The sequence below is a fragment of the Eublepharis macularius genome, chromosome 7, assembly GCF_028583425.1.
Source record: "Eublepharis macularius isolate TG4126 chromosome 7, MPM_Emac_v1.0, whole genome shotgun sequence".
Taxonomy (NCBI): domain Eukaryota; kingdom Metazoa; phylum Chordata; class Lepidosauria; order Squamata; family Eublepharidae; genus Eublepharis; species Eublepharis macularius.
Window position 1 is genome coordinate 134,291,371 of NC_072796.1, and position 26,167 is coordinate 134,317,537.

The 26,167-nt window shown below is 44.1% G+C and overlaps 1 protein-coding gene across 1 annotated transcript in view; it reads right to left on the reverse strand.

Annotated features, from left to right (window-relative positions):
* The window catches only part of FAM135B (family with sequence similarity 135 member B), a 157,774-nt gene that overhangs the window by 30,124 nt on the left and 101,483 nt on the right, over positions 1-26,167 (reverse strand). The window contains exon 7 of the mRNA XM_054985916.1: positions 1,935-2,088. Within this exon, the coding sequence (XP_054841891.1) occupies positions 1,935-2,088 (154 nt within the window). The remainder of the gene's footprint in view (positions 1-1,934; positions 2,089-26,167) is intronic.

Sequence of the window (26,167 nt, forward strand, 5' to 3'; positions counted from 1 at the left end):
GCTAGATGGTCATCTGACAACAAAGCTAATTCTGTGAACCTAGGGAGATCATGAAAGGAAGGGCAGGAAGGGTTACATCAGTGCTTAGTTCTTGTGGTCCCTTCTTACATGCCCAGGGTAATGCCAATCGCCACCTTGGGGTCAGGATGGCAGCAATTTTCCCCAGGCCAGTTTGACTAGGGATCCTGAGAGAGTTTTACTATTTTCTGGGCATGGAGCAAGGGTCACTGAGTGTGTGTGGGGGGAAGGGGAGGTAACTTGTAAATTTCCTTCATTGTGCAGGGGATTGGACTAGATGACTCTGAAGGTCTCTTCCAACCCTATAATTCTATGATTCTAGGTAGCAGGAGAAGTAATAATGGATGCTATGGTGCCCACGGGCACCACATTGGGGAACCCTGCACTGTATGATCTTTTTCACTAGAGATACCTAGAATGGAACCTGGGACCATTGGAGGCAAAGACGACACACTAGCACTGGGCAATGGTCTCTCCCCAAATGGTTACCCAATTCCTCCATTTTATTACCCCTACGAACCACTGTCATAGGTCAGGTTGAGAGACAGCATGGATAGGACAAGATTTCCCAATGAGCTTTATGGCAGTGGAGACTTGAACATGAGTCTCCCCTGCCCAGGTTCAAGACATAAACCACAGTACCACATTGGCTTTCATGCTACATATCCAGTAAAAGGTTGGAGGGCACATGATGCAGTAACCTGTGAAGATAAGCAGATCTAAATTTGGATAATGTAGAATAAAATCCTGGGAATGGGGTCCAACTTCCTTGGATTCCATGGTGGAAATAAGTTGGAATGTCAACTTAGCAAATCAGTAAAATAAATAAATCTGGTTTTGACTCATTTTGGGGAAATGATTATTGCATCTACTAGACAACAGCAGATCACATAAAATAATTCTGGGAAAACTGCAGCAACTCAAAGAATTCTGTTGCAACAGCTCCCAGCGAATATGCCATGTCTTGGCACCTTCAGAAGGGGACAGACTTGTATAGAAAAAACAAGTCAGTATAAATGTTGCTATAAAACCAGAGCTGCTCAATGTTGTAAGTAGAGATGGGCCCGAACAGCAATACGAACAAAAAAATCCATGAACAGCCCAATCTGCTGTTCGCAAACAAGCTGTTCATGAGACCCCATTCTAAACAAATAGGTGGTCGTTGCAAGCCTCCTTCGTTGCTGTTCCTCAAACCAGACAGTTTGGCACCTGCAATCAATTCCCTTGGCAACTTAGGCAGGGATTGTCTGAACTCTGTCTGAACTCCTGCTGTTGCCCTGAAACCCCAATCTAAGCCCAATTTCACTTGATAGGCAGGTCTTCCTTTCAAGTGTAGAGCTCCAAATTTGTTACAAGGGAACAAAGAGCAGAGGAGAGGGGGGGGGGTCCCAGCTCTGGCTTTGGAGAGGGAGAGACAGGTGCTGTTGGCATTTTGATAGAGAGAGTGCATTGGAGCTTGAATTTTCTTTGTGTGTGATGGGATAGGGATCTACTCCTTCAGGTTCTAGGGCTGCTGCTAGGCTCCAGGCCAAGTTATTATTTATTATTAGTACCTTTCTTGCTGCTTGCTCAGGTCAGGTTTCTGGGAGTGGTGCAGTAGGGATCTATCCCTTCAAGTTTCAGGGCTGCTGCCAGGCTCTGGGGCCAAGCTATTATTTATTATTGGTACTTTTCCTGGTGCCTGCTCAGGTCAGGTTTCTGGGAGTGGTGCAGTAGGGATCTTGACCAAACTTGGATGATGGCTGGAGGAGAGCCTGCTGGCCCCCACGAACAGCCAACCACGAACATGTTCATGAACAGGGCCATGCTCATGGTTGTTCATGAGTCCCTGTTTGTGGATGGCAACGAACGAACATCATGTTCGTTTTTTTTTTCTGTTCGTGCCCATCTCTAGTTGTAAGTAAGCAAGTACTTACCTAATTTCAACTGTGGTAAACTGGGGATCTCCTTCATGATGGCACTGTAGTACACGTGAAGTCCTCGGTAAGCTTTCAGCAGCAGTAAGCAAAGGTCTTTATGCCACTTGTGTGCGTGCTGCATACAGTTTTCAGATGGTACATAAAAGCTGCCCTGCAGAAGACAAAATAAAACAAAGGGGGCAGACTATTGGAACACTCATTCGCAAAAGTGCCACGCTGAGATGAGAAAAGGGAGGTTTGTCGGTTGTTTGATGATTCCCCCAGTGGTGCACAAATGCAGCAAGCAGTCCCTGTGGAGTCTTGGCGCTCCTCTTGGGCAGTTCTCATAAAGGCCAATTGGCAATAGCAAGCAATACAAGAGAGAAGAAACAGAAGTGCATCCCGGAAGTGATGTCATTGTGCAGGCCTGGGAGCATGCACAAGCTTTGCACTGGGTCAATTTGGGCCTCAAACGGGGCCCTTTGGGGGCCCAAATTGGCCCCATGCAATGTGCAGGAGAGCTCCCAATGCGATACTCCAATCTAAGCTCATTGAAATCAATGGGCTTAGACTTGCGTAACTCTGTTTAGGATTGCACTGCAAATCATGGAAATCCTGCAATTCTTACAAGACTTTTTTTTTTGTGATAATATCAAAGCTTTCCAAGTTTATAAGGAAGAGACATGTCACCTCCAGATTGTTTAAGAAAGCCACGATGATAAATAAATGATACATTTGGTTTGAAAGGCTGTCAATTCACGGCATGCCGTAATTTTTCAAAAGGAGGGCATGATACAGCACAGCTGCACACAGAAAGCCTTAAAGAGGTCTGTTAGCTGTTTATCTTGGTGTAAAACATTGTGCAATGGAAACAATAAGCTATAAGAAAAAGGAATGGTGAAAGGAACTGTCAATTGTTGATAGCAGATACAAGAGAGAAGAAGCACAGGGGCCTCTGAGGGTTTAGGGGCATTACGTGGATAACATGTGCCAGACAGAGGTGTGGACAGACGCAGGTTAACCCCAGAGGACAAGAAGGGGCAGCGTTCACTGGTCAGTGGGGCTGTTCTGCCACACATGCAATGGACTCCCCCCCCCCCCACATCAGAAGAAGGAGACAGTCACAAGGATTGAAACTAAGGGCCACTTTATTAAATGAGTGCCAGTTTGGTGTAGTGGTTAAGAGTGTGGGACTCTAATCTGGAGAACTGGGTTTGATTCCCCACTCCTCCACTTCTGACCTTGGGCTAGTCATGGCTCTCTGGAGTTCTCTCAGCCCCATCCTCCTCACAGGGTGTTTTGTTGTGGGGATAATAATAACATACTTTGTAAACCGCTCTGAGTGGGCATTAAGTTGTCCTGAAGGGTAGTATATAAATCAAATGTTGTTGTTGTTGTTATTATTAAGAACATCAACCATCAACTATCAACTGTAGCAAAGGCCACGAACACTAGAGGTCAAGCCATGGGGTCAACCCTGGGCCTCCGCCTTGACCTGTCTGGGTGAGCCCCACTGCCCCAGGCGTGGTCCCTTTTTGGAATGGCTTTGACCTGGCTGGCCAGGCAAAATGGTTCCCCCCTTCAAGCTCCTAAAGCCTCAGCCATACAGCATGAGGGAAGGTCTTGCCCTGGAGTTCCTGGAAGCAGTCTGCCCAGGTGGAGTCCTGTCAGACCCGATTTCCCCACCAATGGGGTAGTGCCAAGGGGTGCTCACTGGCCTGCTCCCTATTCCCAAACTCTCTCCTGCCCATGACCACCTATCCAGCACCACCTAGGTCAATTATCTCAAACCTCTGCTGGTAGTACAAGGTAGGTGAAAAACCTCCTCTCCTCCTTGGCCAACGTGGGGAAAAGGGGGAAAAATTCCTACCTGGCTCTGTAACAGCAGCCAGCTAATCCTGCAATGAAACAGAGAAGGTGGGTGGCCCGATCACACGGAGCAACTGTTGACTGGGATGGCTGAGCCGCCTTTTAAGGCCTCCATCTCTGCCCCCCCCCCCCCGGCTCAAACCCCAGATGCCCGGGATGGCATTCTACCTCCTTCTCCTTCCGAAGAGGCAACTCCTGGCCCTCCTCTCAAGCTGCGGTGTGATTGCTGGGTGGCGCTGCATTATATCAAGGAGCATGCTTAGGAGCATACCAGTCCTGTATTTTGCAGGCAACCCCAGTCACGTCTCCTCTGGAGTGGCAAAATATGGCTGGATGGCCAGGAGGAAATCCTGGCTAAATATGCAGAATCTTAGATAAGTATTGATATAATCTGATTATATAAGGTAATTTGAATTTTCGATATTTATATTATGTAAATTATAGTAAGCTACAATTTTAATGATTGTCTGGATATTTTAAGTATATATTGCTGTTGAATAACTATGCTTTTAGGATTGATTAATTATGTTTTTAGGATGGGTTTATTAAGCACATTTTTAAAATGTAGAAACTTCCTGAAATATGTAGCTTTTAAAATATTTATTTTATTGGGCGTGTGCCTCGCTGATGTGCAATCATATGTAATGCTTAATTGGTTGTGAGAATGTGATAGTTTCTGGCTAATAATAGGATGGTTCATATTTGTTAGCTGCCATGGTTTCTTTTTTTGAAAGGTGAAATGTCAATAAAATAAAAGACCTGGAGTAGGACCCTGATTTGGGTGTGTTGTCTGGCGCTGGGGACAAAGAGTTTGGAGCTGGAGTATGCAGTTTACACCTAGTGGATTAGTTAATCCAATGAGGCAGCTCTTCCAGGTCTCATCTTAAGTAAGCTGGGAGGTAATTGGGCTCAGCTGCCCTGCTGGCAGGTGCTAGAGCTCCAGAGGCTGCCCTGTGTTCTGTCCAGGATCCTGCAAGGAAGTATTACTCTCAGCACCCCTGTTGCTACAGATGATTGTTAAAGATGCAGAAGCTGATTCAAAGTCCTATCCCATATGCTTCAGGACTGGACTACCTCGCATAGATATGCAATTTTAGTGGCTAGAGTCTGCAATCAATCAAGAAAACACGGAGGCTCTCTCCCCTCTTCCACTAAGGTACCCAGCTTTGTATGCCCTTATTAGGTAAACACAGAGGAGACAGAGAGAAGCAGAAACTCCCTCCTGCAATAATGAAAGCTCCTAAACAAAAAGAAAGAAAATCATGGCCGTTTCCACATGGCTTACCTTGTTCCGGAAAACAGCGAAATCTTGCACAAAATTGCGCGAGAAGACGCTGTTATTGTGCGAAATCGCGCGAGAAGGTACTGTTATCGCACAAGAAGACAGGATAACAGCGTCTTCTCGCGTGATTTCGCGTGAGATTTCGCTGTTTTCTGGAACAAAGTAAAGTCGTGTGGAAACGGCCCATATGTGTTTCTTTCATGAAAGGCCATTTAGGTAAGGAATTTGTTTCCGGTTCAGATTAATTACTATAGTTACAAAACATCCCACTTTTGTAATTAATAATGAAAGAAATGCACGTCTAATATACATGTCTGTCTGTCTGTCTGTCTGTCTGTGCTTTGAAGAGTTCTGGGTGGCAGACATGGCTTTTCCACTGTTGAAAAAGACCAGAAGGGAACCCTCTTTGACTATCAAAAAGGCTACCATGGAGATCATGGAACCTACATGGACACATACCACAAAGGGTGGTGGTGGTTGAAATTGAATGAAAAATATGGCTGTACCAAACTCATAGTTCCGCACTTTATCCTTAAAATGCCCCATAGAGGTATGTGAGGCTGAAAAAGAAGGACTGACATAAGGTCGTCCAGTAAGCTTCTTAGTTGAGCGAAGAACTGAACCTGCTTTTTCCCGTTTCCATTCCCGCATGCCCTGTACCAGCATTCCCTGAACCAGCATTCCCTGTACCAGCTTTCTAAATTTTATGTAGAAAATAACAAAAATCTCAGAAAAATTATACGATACAATTTATCAAGTAGAACACTTTCCAAAAACTACAAATTTTATAGAAAAATGGTTTCCATTCTTTGAATATCTTGAAAGTAACAGTTCTTTACCTGGCCTAAAACTGCTTCATAAGTATGAAAATATGTGAGTTATCATTATGTTAGATGTTGTAAGAATTAATTAGTTATAACTTAGGGGGAACTCTGTTGACGTGATTTATCTGGATTTCAGTAAAGCTTTTGATAAGGTCCCCCATGATATTCCAATGGGCAAACTGGAAGACTGTGGACTGGCCTATAGGACAGTTTGGTGGATAGTGAACTGGTTAGAGGACTATACTCAAAGAGTGGTGGTCAACGGCGTTTCATCAGATTGGAGGGAAGTGTCCAGTGGGGTGCCGCAGGGCTCAGTTTTGGGCCCATTTCTTTTCAATATTTTTATCAATGATCTGGATGAAGGAGTGGAAGGGCTGCTCATTAAATTTGCTGGTGATACCAAATTGGGAGGAGTAGCAAACACCCAAGAAGATAGAATTAAAATTCAACAAGACCTGAATACTCTGGAGAAGTGGGCAGCTGTGGATAGGATGCAATTCAACAAAGACAAGTGCACAGTATTACATCTGGGCCACAAAAATGGGAAGCACAAATACTGGATGGGGGATACACTTCTGGGCAGTAGTATATGTGAAAGGGATCTTGGGGTAAGAGTGAGCAGTCAGTGTGATGCGGTGGCAAAAAAGGCTAATTCAATCTTGGGTTGTATCAAAGGGGCCATAGCGTCGAAATCGCAGGAGGTCATAGCCCCTCTCTATACTGCCTTGATCAGGCCACATCTAGAATATTGTGTGCAGTCCTGGAGGCCTCATTTCAAAAAGGATGTAGCCAAAATCGAGAGGGTACAGAGGAGAGCGACGAGAATGATCAGGGGTCTGGAGACTGAACCCTACGAGGAAAGGCTGAGGGCCTTGGGAATGTTTAGTTTGGAGAAGAGGAGGTTGAGGGGGGACATGATTGCTCTCTTTAAATATTTGAAAGGCTGTCGTTTGGAGGAGGGCAAGGAGTTGTTCCAGTTGGCAGCAGAGGATAGGACCCGAAGCAATGGGCTTAAATTACATGCACAAAAGTACCAGCTGGATTTTAGGGAAAACTTTTTCACGGTCAGAGTAGTTCAAAAGTGGAATCAGCTGCCTAGGGAGATGGTGAGCTCCCCCTCACTGGCAGTTTTCAAGAAGAGGCTGGATAAATACTTGTCAGAGATGCTTTAGGCTGATCCTGCACTGGGCAGAGGGTTGGACTAGATGGTCTGTATGGCCCCTTCCAACTCTATGATTCTATGATTCTTGTATTTTAATAAGTTGTTTGCTTCATTGTTAACTGTTACTAATTCTGACTTTATGTGTTTTGCAATGTTTTGTGTGTTATAGTTTCAATATTTTTTTTAAAAAAAGTTCGGTAATAAAAGGTGGTGACTGTGCTCCATGCAGGTGCTTCAGTATAAGAAAAAGGGTTATAAAATTCTGCCATACACATGTATTGAAATCATTCCACCCTATTTTCATAATTTTCTTTGCCAAATGTCTCACATTTATACGGCATTAATTTAAAACTTAGGATGCCATGTCAGGATCAGGAACCATGACCATTGCAAAGGAGAGACCTTCCAGTAGAAAAGGGGTATTTCCAGCAGCTATATCTGCAACTTCTTACTAATTTAAGGGGAGGGGTGCACAGCTTGAAAACAACCAACATGCAAAGAATTATTCTTTTCCTCACTTGTTTACCATAAAACATACTGCAAACCAGCATTGGATAACAGCTTTGAGGAATCAGAAATTACCATTTAATGCACAAAATACATCTTTTTAATTACCGAGCTGTCCTGTATTTATTGATTTTGCACTTTCTGTAATGTGACAAGTCATTACAAAATGTTGCAAAATTACAAGCAATGAAGAAATGAAGTTGTGCGGCTGCATGTTGATGATTATTAACACTTGGCAATTTTGAAGGAGCTATTAAAGGAAATAATTAGAAAGAGTGCTCTATTTTAAAAAATCGGATTTGAGCGTACACCCTTGGTCTCCTCGAAAAGCAGACCTGGAAGGAATTTTCTTCAGAAATTTCATTGTCTTCACTGCGTAGTTTTAAGGTCACTACTGAAAATTGTCGACAGGCCTTGATTTGTGAAGATCCATTTTTGTCATTGTGCTCTGTGTTATGGATCAAACAATTGGAGGCTTGCTAAAAGACCTGGTCAACTTGTTTTTCAAGGCCACCTAACGAAATAAAGCTACTCCAAGTCAGTTTCATACAAAGTATTAATCATGCATTAACAGTGCAATCCTATGCAGAGTTACTCCAGTCTGAGGCCATTGAAATCAATGGCCTTAGACTGGAGTAACTCTCCACAGGATTGCACTGTGTTATTAATTGCCATTCAATTCATTCACAATCATTATATGTCCATCTACATTTCTATCTATGTGCTATTGGACCTATAATGGACTTGTGACCATTTGGACCAGTATACAAATAATTGAACTACTGGACAAAACAAAAAAATAGCATGAAGTGGAAGGGTCATTACCAATAATAATATCTGTGATATGCACTAAGCACTTGATAGGTCTGGTGAGGGAGATTGTATAATGATTGTGAATGAACTGAATGGCAATTAATAACACTTAATGTACGATTAATACTTTGTATGAAACTGACTTGGAGTAGCTTTATTTCATTAGGTGGTCTTGAATTCTCTAACTGTTAGCAATTGTCAGGACCCTCCCTGGTTTTGTTACAACTTGTTTTTCAAGCAAAACTCTCCAAAGTTCTATTTGTTACAAACTAGCACACACACATACCACCCCACACATGCTATTTCAGCTGTGCTCTCAATAGGTGAGGGACGCCTGGAAAGGGATATTAGCATCGGATAAAATTCTACTTAATTAGAAGTCCAGAAAGGTTCAGATAATAAATAAAATTGCCCCTTCCTATGATCAAATGAGGGTGTTCACTTTGCTGGGCAGCTTTAATTTTTTTGAAGTGACACAAGCACCACATCAAAGAGGAAGGAGAGGCCAGCCTTTAAAAATGGCTGCTTATTAATGTTTCAAGTGTTACTCTGTCTTGCAAAAAAAAAGAGGAAGAACAGGAACTTCTGGGTAGCCTTACAGGGCCTCACTGCTCTGGAGACACTCAGATACACTCTGGATACATTGCATTGCTATGCATACAAGGACGTCTGCCCATGGAGCACAATGTTGCCATTGGGCAACAATGTTGATTTAGTGGTTAAGATTAAGAACGTCAGGACTGAATATGGAGAGCCAGGTTCGATTCCCCACTACTTGATTCCAGCTGGGTGACATTGGATCAGTCACAACTCTCTCAGAGCTCTCTCATCTCAGAGGGTGATTGTCGTGAGGATAATAACACACTTTGTAAAATGCTGTGAGTGGGCATTAAGTTGTCCTGATGGGCAATATATAAATTGAATGTTACTATTATTATTATAATTTTCTTCCTGCACACACGTACACACACACTCTGCAGCAGCCTGAAATGTCCCTCAAAATCCTGTCCTTGGGGTAAGAATAGCATGTTGGGAGCCATTTCAGGCTGCAGTGAAAGGGGGTAGCCAGTCACACTGCAGGATGAAGCCCTTGTGACTACAGAAATGCTCCACTGGATCCAACTCGAAGGCCCCATCCTCAGTTGCTCCACCCATTTTCACGGTTTTCAACAGCTATTCTTCCAATGATTAAATTGAGTTAGATTACCAAGGTCTGGGCTACCTTGGAATTATTACCCTTCCTTTTAAAAGAGTGGAACTCGATTCGTAAACAGCACTGACAAGATGTATGCCTACGTGCCATTTCCTTCGTTTTAATTCTGTCTGACGCTCAGTGGGAGTGAGTGTATGAATTGCCAGTCTGATTGTTATCCTGCCCACCTGGGATTCTTAATTTGCATGCTAATAACTTCATTATCAGCAGGGGTACAGTTACCAAGATGACGTCCATGCCATGTCCATGTCTAATGGTTCCAGGGTTCCGGAGGCAGGCATGGAGTTTATGATCTTGTTATTAAACTGTGATGTTGTGAATTAAACAGAGGTGGGATCAGCAACTAAACCACTCGTCTTCCCTCTCTCTCTGAATTCGACCTGATTCCTGAATAAGGGACATGTCTTCACTGGAGCTGCTCTAAAAATCACAGGCAGCCTAAAAGTCAAATAGTCAGCATCTACTGCAGGGTTTTTTTTAAAATGGTTGCACAAAGAAGTTTCAAAATACGCAAGTTTGTGAAGTTCTGCTTAGTATACTCAGCTTAGCTATGAAGTGAAACAGCGATGTCTAAAAAAAATAATCGAGTACTTTCATGTCACGGTCAACTCAGGCAATTTCAGGACCATGGGGTTTTCAAGGCAAGAGATGAGCACAGGTGGTTTGCCATTGCATCCTATGGGCAATGCGTGGTAGGGGACCCATCGAATGATATACAGACGCAGCACAGTTGGTGGAAATGGCCATAACTTTATGGATTGGAGCATTGGCAAGGCATAGGGCAACAGATCCACAGCTTCAAAAGGCCCCATGCTGTTCGATGCATTGTTCCCCAGCAAGCCTGCTGGCCACTGTGTTACCAGAATTGATCTCCTTGTGAGTAGGGGGAATTAGCAGCAAGGAGAAGCTATGTGAGAGGGGTCACAAGCGAGATCCTCTACCAATTTTTACGGGTCCCCTCCCCAAGGAAACTGACAAGATAGGTGTTCTTCAAAATAAAGAGTAGTTTTTATTCAAAGGGGAAAACTCACACACACAAGAGGCAAATAAACGGTTTATACACACACACAAGAGTCCTAGGAAATTAGCCAGAGGTTGGAATAGAGTGAGGGATGCAGGAGATAGTTACCATCAGAGGAGTAGTCCATGGAGGAAGAGAGCTTCGAACATCCAGTATCTTTGGCCAGGAAGGAAAGCTCAGACAAATCTAAGGGAGAAGTGCTAAGATTCAAGTGGGCACCCACCACATTGCTCAATCTGATTGGGGCACAGCCAGAATTCTTATAGGGCTAAATGGACCCTGAGGCTGGAGAGTGATTTCAGCCTTAATGGTTGTCTCCTGGGATGGACAAAAGGTTTGAGTACCTTGATTGGTGCTGCTAGGGTGAGACAAAAGAATTAGATTGGTTGCTTTTGAGATCTTACAAATAAACTGTAGTTCATTAAATGTTCCCAGAGCTGGCAAATAAATTTAGAGTTTTGATTAAATGTTCCCAGGAAGAGTTTTTAAACTTATCAGAGCTGACTGATGGCCCTCGATTGCTGGGCAGGATCTAATCAATGGGAAGAGGGGAGATTGGAATGTTGATGGGGAGATGACTCACAACTGCCTTTCTTGTCAAAGATAGCACATCCACAGTTTGGGAGGGCAGGAACTAATTACATCCAGTCACTCAGCATGTAATCACATTCCATTCATGTTTCACTCTCCTGGGTGGGAGCTGACAACATTTTATTCATTCAGATAGCTTGCTAATATGATTTGAAGTGCATTAGGTTCAGTGGCTTATGATTTTATATCATAAGCAGCTATTAAAATGGTGGAGGCCAGACAAACTGCTCACAACTGCAGGATGGCAAGTGATGTTCCACCAACAACAACTACTGGCCGGCCCTTGCCACCTCCTTGACAGGCGGAAGACCCACTCTTTCTGCATTTCTCAACCTGGTGGATCTGGCCCAATGCCTTAAAACCACCAAACTAGTTGTGACTAGACTCACAGAGAGCAGGTGGGCAGGAAAATGCCCTGCCCCTGTCACTGTCGCCTTGGAATGGTGGTGACCATGAGGTTATCCAAGGAGGAACAATCCCTTTTTCGGCTCCTCCTCTTCCAAACTCATCTTTCACCTCGACCCAGCCTGCCCTCATCATCAACAAAGCCCAGGGTGAGCATGCAAGCTTCTTTTACCTTCCTCTGCATAGCAACCACTGTCTTTCTTTGTGGTCTCAGAGCTTAGCTTCCAAGCTCTGATGAGATTGACAGACGCCTAGGAAATCTTTACTTTGCTATTTTCACTACTATTTTTGTCTGCTTCTACTTTAAAAAAATCATTGTTTAATTACTGCTAAGGCTAACCACAATTTCACAACTTTATGAAACATCTAGCTTAGCAAGGAGAAAACAGAACTTTCCCTGGAGTTAATAGGATTCCAAGCCTGTGGGAAAAAGCGAGGCAAACCATTGCAACTGAATAAATATAAAACCACAATGAATAACAGGGGAGATAAAATTTGAGGAAAGCAGAAGAACTGTAGAGTCTGAAGATGTTTATTCTCACACCAAGTTGGGGGGGAAGTGACTATGGATTTATTGTCGAAGGCTTTCACGGCCGGAGAACGATGGTTGTTGTGGATTTTCCGGGCTGTATCACCGTAGTCTTGGCATTGTAGTTCCAGTGTCTCAGTGACACTGAGCGATCTCTGTCTTTTGGTGCTACACCTCTGAAGATGCCAGCCCCAGCTGCTGGCGAAACGTCAGGAACTACAATGCCAAGACCACAGCGATACAGCCCAGAAAATCCACAACAACCATTGACTATGGATTGTTAATTCATTTAAATATTTAAATATATGCTTTCATTGAACAGAGTGGGCCAAAAAGTTAGGACAGTTCTAATGCCAGCAGTGGGATTCATGTGCCTGTAGACATGGAAGCCTGAATCACAACTCTGTCCCCCCACCACATACTCACTCACTTGGCCTCTTTTCTCTATCCTCCCTCCCAGCTCTATTTTCCCGCTTATCACTTATGAGTCTGACTATATTCTTCCTTGTCCCCAACTAAAGTCACCTTCCCCCCATCATTTCCTGATGGAAGAGGCTCCTCTAGAAAGAACTGTTGTGTGATCTTTTCTATCCATTACAACCCATCAGTCTGGCACGTCTAGCATTAATGATGAAAGCATACATTGCACATTTTCTGGAACCATCGGTGCTAGTAGGTCTAAAAGAAAGATGAATGAGTCATTTCTTTGTTTCTTCTAAACACTCCTTCTGTACATGTTGCTGTGGAGGATTCTTAAAGATGCAGAATGGTCCTGCACTTTGCACTTTACAAGGGTGCATCTTCCACCAGGAAACGAGAGACACTCCTCCCCCCAAGTTCATGACTGTCATTGCAAAGTAAAGAGTGTTTCAAGTCCAGTAGCACCTTATAGACAAACAAGCTTCTGGGGGTATAAGATGCCTGATGAAGGGAAAGTTGATTTTTGAAATCTCATGTCGGTCTTTAACGTGCTGCTGGGCTAAAATCTTGCTGTGCTACTGAAGACTAACATGGCTACCTATCTGAAAGTGAAGCACGTTTTTTGTGCTCCTTTGAGAAAGGTAGCATGTTCCGTGGCCTTCTCCAGGTGTCTCTCCCATGTGGATGACATAGGACTACAGAACAGAGAAGAACATGAATCGCTCATATTGTAAGGAGCCAGCAGATCTAAAACCCAACAGGAAAGAGATGCTATTCTACTTAATACCCATTTTTTTTAATATGATGCTTTCATTGGGAGACTCCTACTTAAAAATACAGATCCTCTGTGGATAATAGATTCTTATATACAATTCATAAATTTAATATTGAAAGTGTACAGGGCTCAAAAGTGAATAAATACAGTCAAAATGTCATCAAAGTCATATAAATATACTACTACATATAATACATACTTATAATAAATGCTACTAAACATCACGATTATGTTCACGTCCAATTGATCTGAATGTCCCATTATTATAGTATCAAAGGACCATAGAAGTTGGGGTTGCCAGGAATGGCAGTTTCAAACTGCAGGAATTAGATGCCCAATATTAAATATCCATTATGCATCCAACAGGCTGCTAGCTTTAGTTCTGTTTCGGTTACCTTTCTCAAGGATGTCATGGACATCTAATTCCTGCCATTCCTGGAGATGTGACTATTGTGGATCAGCTGGTCAGCAAAGGTAGTCAAAGAACTCTCCCAACTTCTATGGTCCTTTGATACTATAGAAATGGGACAGTCAGATCAATAGGATGTGAACATAATCGTGATATTTATTGGTATTTATTATAAGTATCTATTATATATAAAGATAAAGGTAGTCCCCTGTGCAAGCACCGAGTCATTACTGATCCATGGGGGGACATCGCGTCACGACATTCTCTTGGCAGACTTTTTGTTACGGGGTGGCTTGCCATTGCCTTCCCCAGTCATCTACGCTTTACCACCAGGAAACTCATTTTACCAACCTCAGGAAGATGGCAGGCTGAGTCAACCTTGAGCCAGCTACCTTGAACCCAGCTTCCTCTAGAATCAAATTCTGGTCATGAGCAGAGCTTGGACTGCAATACTGCAACTCACCACTCTGTGCCATGGGGCTTTAGTGGTATATTTATAAGACTTTGATGATATTTTGATTGTATTTATTTGCTTTTGAGCACTGTGCACTTTCAATATTAAATGTATGAATTGTATATATAAATCTATTATCCACAGAGAATCGGCATCTTTAAGTGGGAGTCTAGATTTCATGGTGCCCTTTATTATTATTTTTGTAGGATTCATTGGGAGACTGGCAAACTTGTTCTGAGCGAACCCACTGGTACCTTTCTAGAACCACTGATTCAGCTGGGGTGTGCATTTTTGCAACATTCACTCAGCCAGGGCATTTACATATTACCTCTTGCAAAGACCCCCTAAGGGAGACAGAACATCCTGGCAGAAAACGTAACGTTCCCCACCCACTCCATCCACTCAAGAGGGCCTCCTGACACTCACAGGAGAGATGTTTTGCAATCAAGGCAAGCCAGCTGCAGGACCTGCCAGCTAAGTGTGGAAAAAGAAGGTCTGCAATGATACTCTCACAAAATGCTTGTAAAAAAAAAGGCAGCCAACTTGAACAAAGTGTCAAATGCTGGCTAGAGAAGGAAATACCAATGTGTCCCCTGATAGTGATAAATGACTTCAACCTTTCCAGGTTTGTTTATTTTACAGCCGGTGTGACATTTCCTTGCTGAGGCTTTCCCCTGCTTTCCTTTTATATTTGTTTCTTGTAATCTGTGACGAAGACACTCCTGTGGCTTCTTTCCCAGTTCTGATGAACCGCAAAGGGCTGAGTGGGACGGGGTTGTATTCCCTCTTGCTGTTGTCAAAGAGTCAAATTGCACATATGATTGAGGATCCAGGACCAAATCCCCCAATGTGAAATGGAACCATAGGATCTTTTAGCTCCAGAACCAATCTTTGGATCGGCACCACACATATCTTCTTGTGCTGGACAGTCTCTGGAGTGCAGGGCTGTGTGATGGGCGATGAGCCAAAGATTGTTTTAGGGTACAGTCTCCCCCTTTCTGCTTGTGCATTTGTCCTGGGGTATCCTGCTTTGAAGCAATCAACTGAAGAACTGGGCTTGTTAGCAGAATCCAGCACAGGTCCACTTAGAGGGCGGAGTCTCCCGAATATGGAGGTGTATGATATGTGCTCCTTCAAACTTTATTTTGGGGTTCAGAGCGTTTACATTTTACCTATCATTGGAGTTTGGATTTGTGAATAAGGACCTAGAAACTACCAATAAGGAACTGGGAACCAGCTTCCAGTTTGGATTTGTGAATAAGGATTTAGAAACTGCGAATAAGGAACTGGGAACCAACTTTGAGCTTGTATTTGTGGATAAGAAGCTAGGGACTGCAAATAAGGAACTGGGAACCAACTTCAAGTTTGGATTTGTGGATAAGGAGCTAGGAGCTGCGAATAAGGAACTGGGAACCAACTTTGAGTTTGGATTTGTGGATAAGGAGCTAGGAGCTGTGAATAAGGAACTGGGAACCAACTTCGAGTTCGGAATTGTGGATAAGAAGCTAGAAACTACCAATAAGGAACTGGGAACCAATTTCGAGTTTGGATTTGTGGATTAAGGACCTAGGAACTGCGAATAAGGAACTGGGAACCAGCTTCAGCTGCGTGCTCCCAAAGGCATCCAGGAGGACTTCTAATGGAACAGAATGCTGGAATGGATGGACAATCCATCTGATGGCAGAACTCAGTGGTAGACCATCTGCTTGGGTTGCAGAAGGTCCCAGTGCAACCCAATCATCTCCAGTCGAAAGGGTCAGATAGTTGGTGATGTGAAGGATATCTGCCTGAGACCCTGGAGAGCCGCTACCAGTCTGAGTAGACAATGCTGACCTTAATAGACCAAAGGTCTGATCCATATAAGGCAGCTTCATCCTTGTTCATATGTGTATGATCCAACATGGATTAGCAAGACAGCCGTTTCTTTAATTAACCCAGCTGTAGCTGAAGACCCACTTTTGCTGTCCTACTCCATGCAACTCCTCTGAGCATTGCCTGTTTGGAAGGCTTTGGATCTCGCCTGGTCAGCCCCCTCGTTATTGGCTTTTTGGAGGACTGTGCCAATGGAGAACTTCTGAGGGGTACTAATCCTAGTTTGAAGAAGTTTTCAGTGAAAATCTTATAGTAATGATTTTTCCCCTTTATTCTCTCTTTCAGTTGTACTTCTGGGTTGTATGAGATTTGATTGTTTGATAGTTTTCTTGGCTGACCACTGAATGGTGCCAAAAATACAGAGGGGACACCCCCTGTGGTATACAATAATTCACAGTGTTATATAAAGAGAATATCTTTAAAGTGCAAAGGTGCAAGGTGCCTAGTACAATAAATAACAATAAATAGCAGAATCAAAAGGTACATACAAATAATCACTTGGCTGAATGATGGCCAAGATGCAGCATTAAATATCAATAAATATAATCCTATTTACAATGTACATTCCTAAAAGGAGGTACAATGCAACGAAGTTATAGAATTGCAGGTAAACAACATTATGACCTGGAGGTAAGTATTTTATATATTGTATAAAATACATTGTATAGGTTTAAGCTGCTAACATGGGGTCAATTTTTAATTTTCAATCCTACTGTTTCAATTGTGTACTTGAAATACTTGAGAAGTTGCTGGTTCATCTAGCATTCCATTTGTCTGTCATGATCCAGGAGCCAATTTTTCATAGGGAAGTTGGGCTGTTCGTGTACTGCTCTAGCCTGTTCAGTGGGTGACTTTCTTCATATCCAAGCAGTATAGTACCAGGGCCATGTTAACTCATGGCCGGACCCCTAGACTTTCAGGTATTTTGGGCCCCCTCTGGCACTTCAATCTGTCACCCCACTATAGCAGACAGCCTGACCCTGGTACAGTAGGTACTGGGCCACAGTACATTGCCCTATATCCATTTTGAGAGTCTCCTGAAAAATTCAATTCACAATTTTTTAATATTTTTATTGTGTGAGTAGAACTCTTCAGGAAAGCACATTTGGGGGTATAATTGTTCAATAATTTTGAAGTGAATGAATTTTTTATTATTTATTAAAAATATATAATTTATGGATAATTGTTTTAATATAAGAGACAATTTATTTTACTTCAATAAGGAAGCAGTTAATTATCTTATTGATAGAGGTTATATAAGAGGATCAATTAATTGTAATTTATGCGGGGGTGTGCCTCAACAACAACAACAAAAATGATAGGCCCTTAGTGTTCAAATTTATATATGAACACAACGTTACTGTTTGTATTTCTTTTCCTTTGGTGTTTATTCTTTGAAGTCCCTATTATCTGCATTGGTACCACAATCTGTTTGGAATGGCAGCATTCTGTATGCATGCTGCTCTGCAGCCAGTGGTTTAAATAAAGAGGGAGTTAGCAGCCACAAAGCTGTTCAGCACACTGCTTGATATCCTCGCAGAACTTTCTTGCATGCCCAGAGTAATGCCAATCACCACTTTGGGGTCAGGCAGCAATTTTCCCTAGGCCAGTTTGGCTAGGGATCCTGACAGGGTTTTGCCATTTTCTGGGTGTGTGTGTGTGGGGGGGGGTAACCAGCGCCGGATCCAGGCGTGCCAGCACCCGGGGCAAACCTTGCCTGGGTGTTCCATGAACGTGCAGCGCACGCGCTCCTGGCACTGTGTGATGACATCACTTTTGTGATGTCATCATGCAGGGCGGGAGCCATGCCTGCCTGCGCCGCAAGCCGGCCGCTCCAGCGCCCGGTGAGCCATGGAACTGGTGGCAGCATGGGCGTGTGCTGGGGCGGCTGGCTGGCTGGATTGCCACATGCGCAGGACCTCCCAGCCCTGCGGTCAGCCACCCGCGCAGCAAGCCAGCTGCCCCAGCACACGCTCTCGCTGCCGACAGCTCCGCGGCTCACCAGGTGCTGGGGTGGCCAGCTTGCCACGCAGCCAGCTGAGCACAGGGCTAGGAGGTCCTCCACGCAGTTAGCGTGCCCCACTGCCCTGTGCCACCCACATGGCAAGCCAGCCGCCCCAGCGCACGGTGAGCCGCAGAGCTCTCGGCAGCGAGAGCGTGCACTGGGGCAGCTGGCTTGCCGCGTGGGTGGCTGACCGCAGGGCTGCGCTCAGCCTCCCGGGCAGCTGGCAGCTGCGCCCGGTTCCCCCTCTTTGGCAGCGCCAGGGGCAGGCTACCCCCCCTGCCCTCCCTCGATCCAGCCCTGGGGGTAACTGTGCATTTCCTGCATTGTGCAGGGGGTTGGACTAGATGACCCTAGTGGTACCTTCCAACCCTATGATTCTATGATTTTATAATATGAACAGTGAGAATATAAAGAACTGAAATTCAGTTCACAGATTATTACAACTGTCAGAATCATATCTTTGCCTCCCCATCAGGTTCAATGTAAAGTTTTCAACATTCCTCATTTTAATGTTAGAATGTTTATAAGAGACTGAAAGTGTGGGAGGTCAGGACTTAAATGTAAGAAATACATAAGTAAATCAAATCAAAAGTGATTCTATAATCTATAACCAAACCCAACCACCATCCCCCTCAAAACAATTTCTCCTTCCCCGACTTAATCTTTTCTCCCCTGATTTCCCACCAGATTTTCCTTTTTTAAAAACTAATTTCCCTCATCTTAATTTCTCATTCTAATCATATATATTTCCCCAGAATCTTCCTCCAGATTAATTTCCCTTGTGCTTAGTCTTGAAAAGTTGTGCCCAATGCAAAAAAAAAAACCTCTCTAAATCCCCTCCAAGAATTTTTTAAATCCCAATTTCTTTCAAATTCATGCCAGCTCTGTCTCTCCCTCTAACTCATGATGAAGCTTCACAGTAACACCAGAGGCTGCCTCCTGCTAGTACATACAACAAAAACCTCCTTCCTTTGTTGTAGATATTTCTTATCATGTGAGGAGCACAAATATTGTCTGAGGCCAAGCTTCTGTTCCCCCGTTCTGTTCTGCCTGAGTGTGTGCAAACAGACATCATGTCGGTTTCGTAGGCACAAGGGATATGACATGGAATTGTATAGCTTGATCTCATCAGATCTCAGAAGTTAAGCAGGGTCGGTTATTGGTTGAGAGACCAACAAGGAAGACTCTGCAGAGGAAGGCAATGGCTATGGCAAACCATCTCTGCTTCTCACTTGCCTCGAAAGCCCCTTGGTGAGGTCACTGTAAGTCAGTTGTGACTTGACAGCACATACATACATGGTAGACACAGAACCACAGAATCAGCTCACACAAACAAGACACATGTTTATAGAGCAAGATATCCCAAAGTTAATGGGTGAAGTGACTGTCAGAAAGGCCATTTCCACATGTCCCACTCAGGGCCAAGCTACACATGACGAATGACACTTGAACGGCAAGTGTATTTCTCCCTGTTCACTTGCCCTCCACTCAATCCACTTGCCGTTCAAGTGTCATTTGTCATGTGTAGCTTGGCCCTCACAGAATGCAAGAGTACGACTCTGTTTGCAAAATGTTTGCAGGCTGTTTGGCTTCCATTTTTTCGGCACCTTTTCGGGGACCACAGAAAGTACATTCCCTGAACAGGCGCTGAAAAAACAGAAGCCGAATAATCCACAAAGGTTTTGCAAAGAGAGACATCTGGAGTCAAGAGGGAAAGCTGCCAGTGTTCAGTAAGTGGGCCGTTCCTTTAAGGATGTGTGGAAATGGCTAAAGTAGAAAATAGTATTCGCAGACATGGGATCATTCACAGTCAGGAAAATCTTCTCTGGTGGGAAGACAGGCTAACAGTTCTAGTTGGATGAAGTGCCTGCTGTGCATATATACACTGTCACTCTATCCACTTCCCACTGCCTAGGGAAACCAAACCATTGACTTTCCACAAGGACTATCAAACAGGAAGTTTTCTGTCTGCTCCGAATGCCAGATATAATTCTATACAGATAAAGAAAATCCCTGATATTTATAAACAAGCATTGTTCAAATCCAGTTGTAATTAGCATATTTCCATGTGTGCATCACTATAGGCTTAGAGAATGAAAATATGAGAGTTGCTCTGTCTCCTTTATCTCCTGATTCCATAGCAGCAGGAGTTAAAACAGCCATAATATATCCTCATCCTGTTTTCATTCTATATCATTACTAGAGATCGGCATGAAACAAAAACAAAAAAAATGAACCAGGAGGTTCGTGGTTCGTGGGTTTCATGAACCACGGACCACGGAAATGGACCAGTTACAAACCAGTTTGTGGTTTGTGGGGTTTAAATGCCCCTTTCTGACCTTAACAGTGGCAGGGGAAGGGGCATTTAACAGTTTAAAGGGCCCTTTCCTACCTTGCAAGCGGCAGGTCCCTTTAAACTATTAGCTGGCAGGCAGTAGGGAGGGATCACTGCCTGCCAGCTGATAGTTTAAGGGACCTGCCAGTGGCAGGGCCCTTTAAACTGTCCAAACCCCACCCCTACCCCCTACCTCCACCCCTACCCCCCAGCCCCAGCCCCACACTTACCTTCCCCTGCGGCGCAGCATCCTTCTTCTCCTTCCAGGAGGGGCAGGAAGGCTGTTTTCGGCCTGCCATCCTGGGGGCCCACAAGGAGGCAGAAGAGGCCAAAAAGGGCCTCCCTGCTCCTTAAAGGGCCACCGCGGCAGCCATTTGATGGCTGGGAGGCAGTTTTTGGCCTCCTCTGCTGCCCTGCAGGCCCCCAGGGTGTCAGAAGAGGCTGAAAACAGCCTTCCCACCCCTCCTGGGAGGAGAGGAAGGACGCCGTGCCACGGGGGAAGATAAGTGTGGGGCTGGGGCTGGGGAGTGGGGGGTAGGGAGGCTGGAATTTGGGCAGTTTAAAGGGACCTGCCCTTGCAAGTCCCTTAAAGGGGCAATTTAAATGGCCATTTCCCTGGGGAACTGGCCATTTAAACTGCCTCTGTAAATACAACCCAACAAACCAATATACAATTCATGGAAGTTCCATGAAAAGGAGCTTCCATGAACCCTGCTTCACGAACCCCGAACTGGCCTGGTTCGTGGGTTTTTTTGGGTCGTATTTAGGTTCATGCCCATCTCTAATCATTACAACCTAGTAATCCTACATGTGATACAAATAGGGTTGCCAGCCATGTACTGTAACGTGCTGGGTGGGTGGGGAGTATCACATGAGCCATGATACCATACTTAATGGTAAAGACCATAGAGACTGGGGAAATTCTAGAGCATCATGGCTCATAGACATTAGGGAAATTCCTAGAGCATTATGGAGGATGTAACGTCACTTCTGGAGAGTGTAGGTTTAAAGAATATGATGCCTTTACCATAAAGACGGAAAATTCCTATAGCATCACCATTGACTGTATTTTTTCTAAGTCTTCAAATCATCGAGAGTGGAGTATTGAGGGCAGGAACTGAGAACTAGACACAAATGTGTTATAAAATAGCGATCGAGAAGCACAAGCAAAGAGACCTACAAAGCAAGGACAAAAGTCATGTCATACCTCGCATTTATGTTTTATCCTTTCTCGTTTTCTCCCCTAAATTTTGAAAGTCACTTTAAAGTTCTCATTTGCTACAATTCACTGCTATGTATCAAATCACTCTTAGGTAGCTGGCATGGCGGTGAGGATTAGCATAAATATTCCACTCCCCTCCTGATTTTACTTCCCCACCCCTGGAGGCATCTATTGTATTATTCATAGTGCACCTACCAGCCTTGAAGTCATTTTCAGGGAAGACAATCAAATTTTATGAGCCACAGAAGAGTTTACCATTATTTGGTAGATTATTACACTGTGTTTTCTTTCTCTCTCCCCACTCCCCAAAAAAGAACAGCTAAACTGGCAACCACGAAAGTGAGGGTTGCCAGGTCCCACAGGGTCCAAACTGGGGTATGGGGGTGTCTTGTGGGGGGACACACAAGCTTGGGAGCACTTCTGGGGCCTGCACAATGACATCACTTCCAGATGATGTCATAACACAGTGCCAGGAGATCATGCGAGCTTCACACATATGCAAAGACATCCTGAAGGTAGGTGTGCCCACCCCTGCTGAGATGGTAAGGGGATCCGGTAACCCTACTATAGAGATCAGCTCCCCTGGAGCAAATGGCTGCTTTGGAGGATGAACTCTATGGCATTATACCGTCCTGAGGTCTCTCCTCAAACTACACCCCCTTCAGCCTCCATTCTAGGATTGCCAGCTCCAGTTTGGAAAATCCCCGGAGATCTGGGAGGGTGGCACCTGGTAGAACATGGAGATTTGGGGCGTGAAGCCTAGAATGTGGGGAGGGGACAGACATATAGGGTATAATGCCATAGAGTTCAGCCTCCAAAGCAGCCATTTTCTCCAGGAGAACTCATCTCTATGGCCTGGAGATCAGTTGTAATTCTGGGAGATCTCCAGCCACAACCTGGAAGTTCAAAGTACAAAGAGCCCTTAGGAAAATACAATAACAGTAAATGTCCCAAATTCATATATTTAAAGTGCTAAAGTGCTCAGTGCAAATGATTCCATCATATACAATTATCTAGCGCAAATTATTCCATCATATAAATTATCTTGTACCAAATATCAATGGTGGTATAAAGTCACAGAATTCCTTCAGACAATACATATAATAAAGTGCTTGGAAGTAAGACCTAACAGTCCATAATAAAGCAGAGATTTTTCACAAGTATGTGGTATCCAAGATGTAGAAGTCTTCTCTTGAGTAATGTACGCTGCCTACGGCACAAGTACTTTGTGCTTGTTTGGTGCCCTTGGGATAGCTCTCTTGTTACCTTCACTACCTGGAAGTTGGCGAACCCTACTGTACCCCCAATCTTCAGGCATTTCCCAACCTGGAGTTGGCAATCTTACTAAAGGGACAAGGTATTTCCCCCCATCCTGCCCCCCATCCAGTTGGCAGTTTTAACAAGATTCCTTAAAACCAAATTTATATAGAGAGAGGTCTCAGGCCTGTAGCCAGGCTTGTCCCTGCTCAAACCATTAGGCTTCAGGCCTTTGACAGAGGGCCAAGCTACAAGTGACGAATGACATTTGAACAGCAAATGGATTGAGTGGAGCGCAAGTGAACAGGGAGAAATACACTTGCTGTTCAAGTGTCATTCGTCACTTGTAGCTTGGCCCAGAGAAGTCCTGGCATGGCCAAAGAATATCCCTAGGCTGTGCTAGGCACTGTCTGTCACTCCTTTAATTCTTCTGTGCAGTCACAGGTGGGGGAAAGAGTGACTATTTCCTTCTCTGGAAGGTCAGAGCATGCAGTGCACTGGAGCAGCATGTCTCAGCACTGCCCTGCAGAGACGGTACTAGGTCTTTACTTATTGGTCTGGATTATGTTCCTTAAGTGAACTAGGGATGAAGGGAGATCAGCAGTTTGGACTTGCAGCAAGTGGTTGGACTAGATGGCCTTTCTCTCCCCAACAACTCAGCTCCTTCCTCATCTTTAATCATTATTTATTTGTTTCTTCATTTGTACCCCGCCTTTCTCCCCATTGGGTACCCAAAGCGGCTTACATCATTCTCCCTTCCTCAGGCTTGCCAGGTTCCCGTTGATGGCAGGCCATCTCCTGGCAATTGTAGCTTCTGCCAGGTGATTGCTGGCAATAGGCGAGAGGAGGCAGGCCACCCAAAGATAGCCTAGAATCTCTGGGAATTTAGCAAAGAGGAGACTAGGGAAGTGATATTGGCCATGTAACATCCCTGGCCAATGACATCACTTCTAATGGAAGCCAGAAGTGACAGCATCGCACAAAACATAGCAGAAAAGTGTGATGCTATCTTTTCCAAGAAACGCCAGAAGTGATATCATCAGCAGATGCCATGGACGTATACACACACAAATAAGATAGGTGAGTGCCCACCCCTTCCAGCACCCAATAATTAATAGGAACTGACATCCATACCTCTTCCTATGTGTTGTGAACCATCAAATCGCCTCTGACCTATGGCGACTCTATGAATGAAAGACCTCCAACATGTCCTATCATTAACAGACTTGCTCTGATCCTGCAAACTGGAGGACGTGGATTCTTTTATTGAGTCAAGCCATCTCGTTTGAGGTGTTCTTCTTTTCCTGCTACCTTCCACTCTTCCTAGCATTATTGAGTTTCCCAGAGAATCTTGTCTTCTCATGATATGACCAAAGCATGATAGCCTTATTTTTGTCATTTTAGCTTCTAGGGAGAATTCAGGCTTGGTTTGATCTAGTACCCACTTATTTGTCTTTTTGGCTGTTTGTAGAATCTGCAAAACTCTCCTCCAGCACCACATTTCAAAAGAATCAATTTTCTTCCTGTCAGCTTCCTTCATTGTCCAGCTTTCACATCCATACATAGTAATGGGGAATACCATATTTTGGATTATCTTCATCTTGGTTCCAAGAGACAATCGTTATCTTTAAGGATCTTTTTACCACCACCCCTCACAGCGGCACTTCCAAATCTCAAACTTCTTCTGGTTTCTTCATTGCAGTCTCCCATTTGGTTGATGATTGAACCAAGGAATAGAAAATCTTAACCAATTTCAATGTCCTCGTTGTCAACTTTAAAATTGTGTAATTCTTCAGTAGTCATTGCTTTTGTCTTCTTGATGTTCAGCTGTGATCCTGCTTTAACCTTCATCAGTAGTTGTTTCAAGTCCTCACTATTTTCTGCCAGCAACGTGGTGTCACCTGCATATCTCAATTTGTTAATGTTCCTTCCACCAATTTTCACTCCACCTTCTTCTAGATCTAATCCAGCTTCCCTTATGACATATTCCACATAGAGCTTCAACAGGTAGAGAGCTAATATGCATCCTTATCTGACACCCTTGCCAACTGGAAACCATTCTGTTTCCCCATATTCTGCCCTGACAGTAGCTTCTTGTCCAGAGTACAGTTTGTGCATCAAAACAATCAGATGTTGTGGCACCCCCGTTTCTTTTAAGACTCTCCATAACTTTTCATGATCCACACAGTCAAAAGCTTTGCTGTAATCTCTTTGAACTCAAAAGAAACCTCTTCTCATACTGCTCAGCATTCTCTGCCCCTCATCCATCATCATCATCATCATAACAACAACAATTCCACAGAGGTGAGGCAGGTAGCAACTAGAGATGGGGAACCAAGAAAGTCTATCTAATCTAGCTTTTCCCCTCCCCTCCCTGGTGGATTTATAGTGGGAGTGGTCTTGGAAGAAGGTGGGTAGAAGTCTTCCCTGGAAGGAAGCAGCTTTTCCAGGAGAAGGAGCCCTTCATGGGGGAAAGCAGACATGCTCAAGATACATGGAGATAAGCTTGAGACTCTGTAGGGATTCTAAAGGAGACACACACTGGCACAGGGTCTGAGGAGAGGGCACCAGCCAGATGGAGAACAAGTTAATCTGAAATTAACAGAGCAAAGCTACGAGTGACTTTCTTCACGTGGAGAACATTAGATTTTTCTCACAAGGTTACCTGGGAAGTGAAGTCTGAGTGGTCCTTCACCTCACTGTTAGAATCGCTGCCTGAAGAGCCACAAGAGGGCTTCGTTTAGGGGTGGGCAGCTGCTACTTTCTCCCTGAGCGACCTGTGGGCTGCCTGCTCCAGGCGAGCTGCTCTGGAAACGGCAGCATTAGTGAAGCTTCAGCCAAAAGCAATAGCAGAAGAATCTGCAGCAGATCCTTCCACTAGTTTCCAAATTTGTTTAGCTGTTCCAAAAGTCCCTTTCTTCCTTTTTATCACATAAATGAATGACAAAAAATAACACATTGAAAACTTTTTCTTATCACAGATGAGGAAAAAGTGGGGGGAGCACTTATACTGCTTGTCTTTTTTCTCCATTCAACACTCAGAACATAGCAAAAAATTACAATTTCAGTTGAAAGAGAGCAACTGGTCCAAGGTCAACCAGCAGACTTCATAGCAGAGTCAAAATCTGAACTTGGAACTCCCAGAAGTATTTTTTAAAAATGTATTTCATTTAGCGGCTTACATTGCTCTCTAACCACTAAACTACACTGGCTTCACATTTGACTTATCCATTGCAGATCAAGACATAACTTTTCAGTTATTGACAAATGACGGAGAGACACTGAT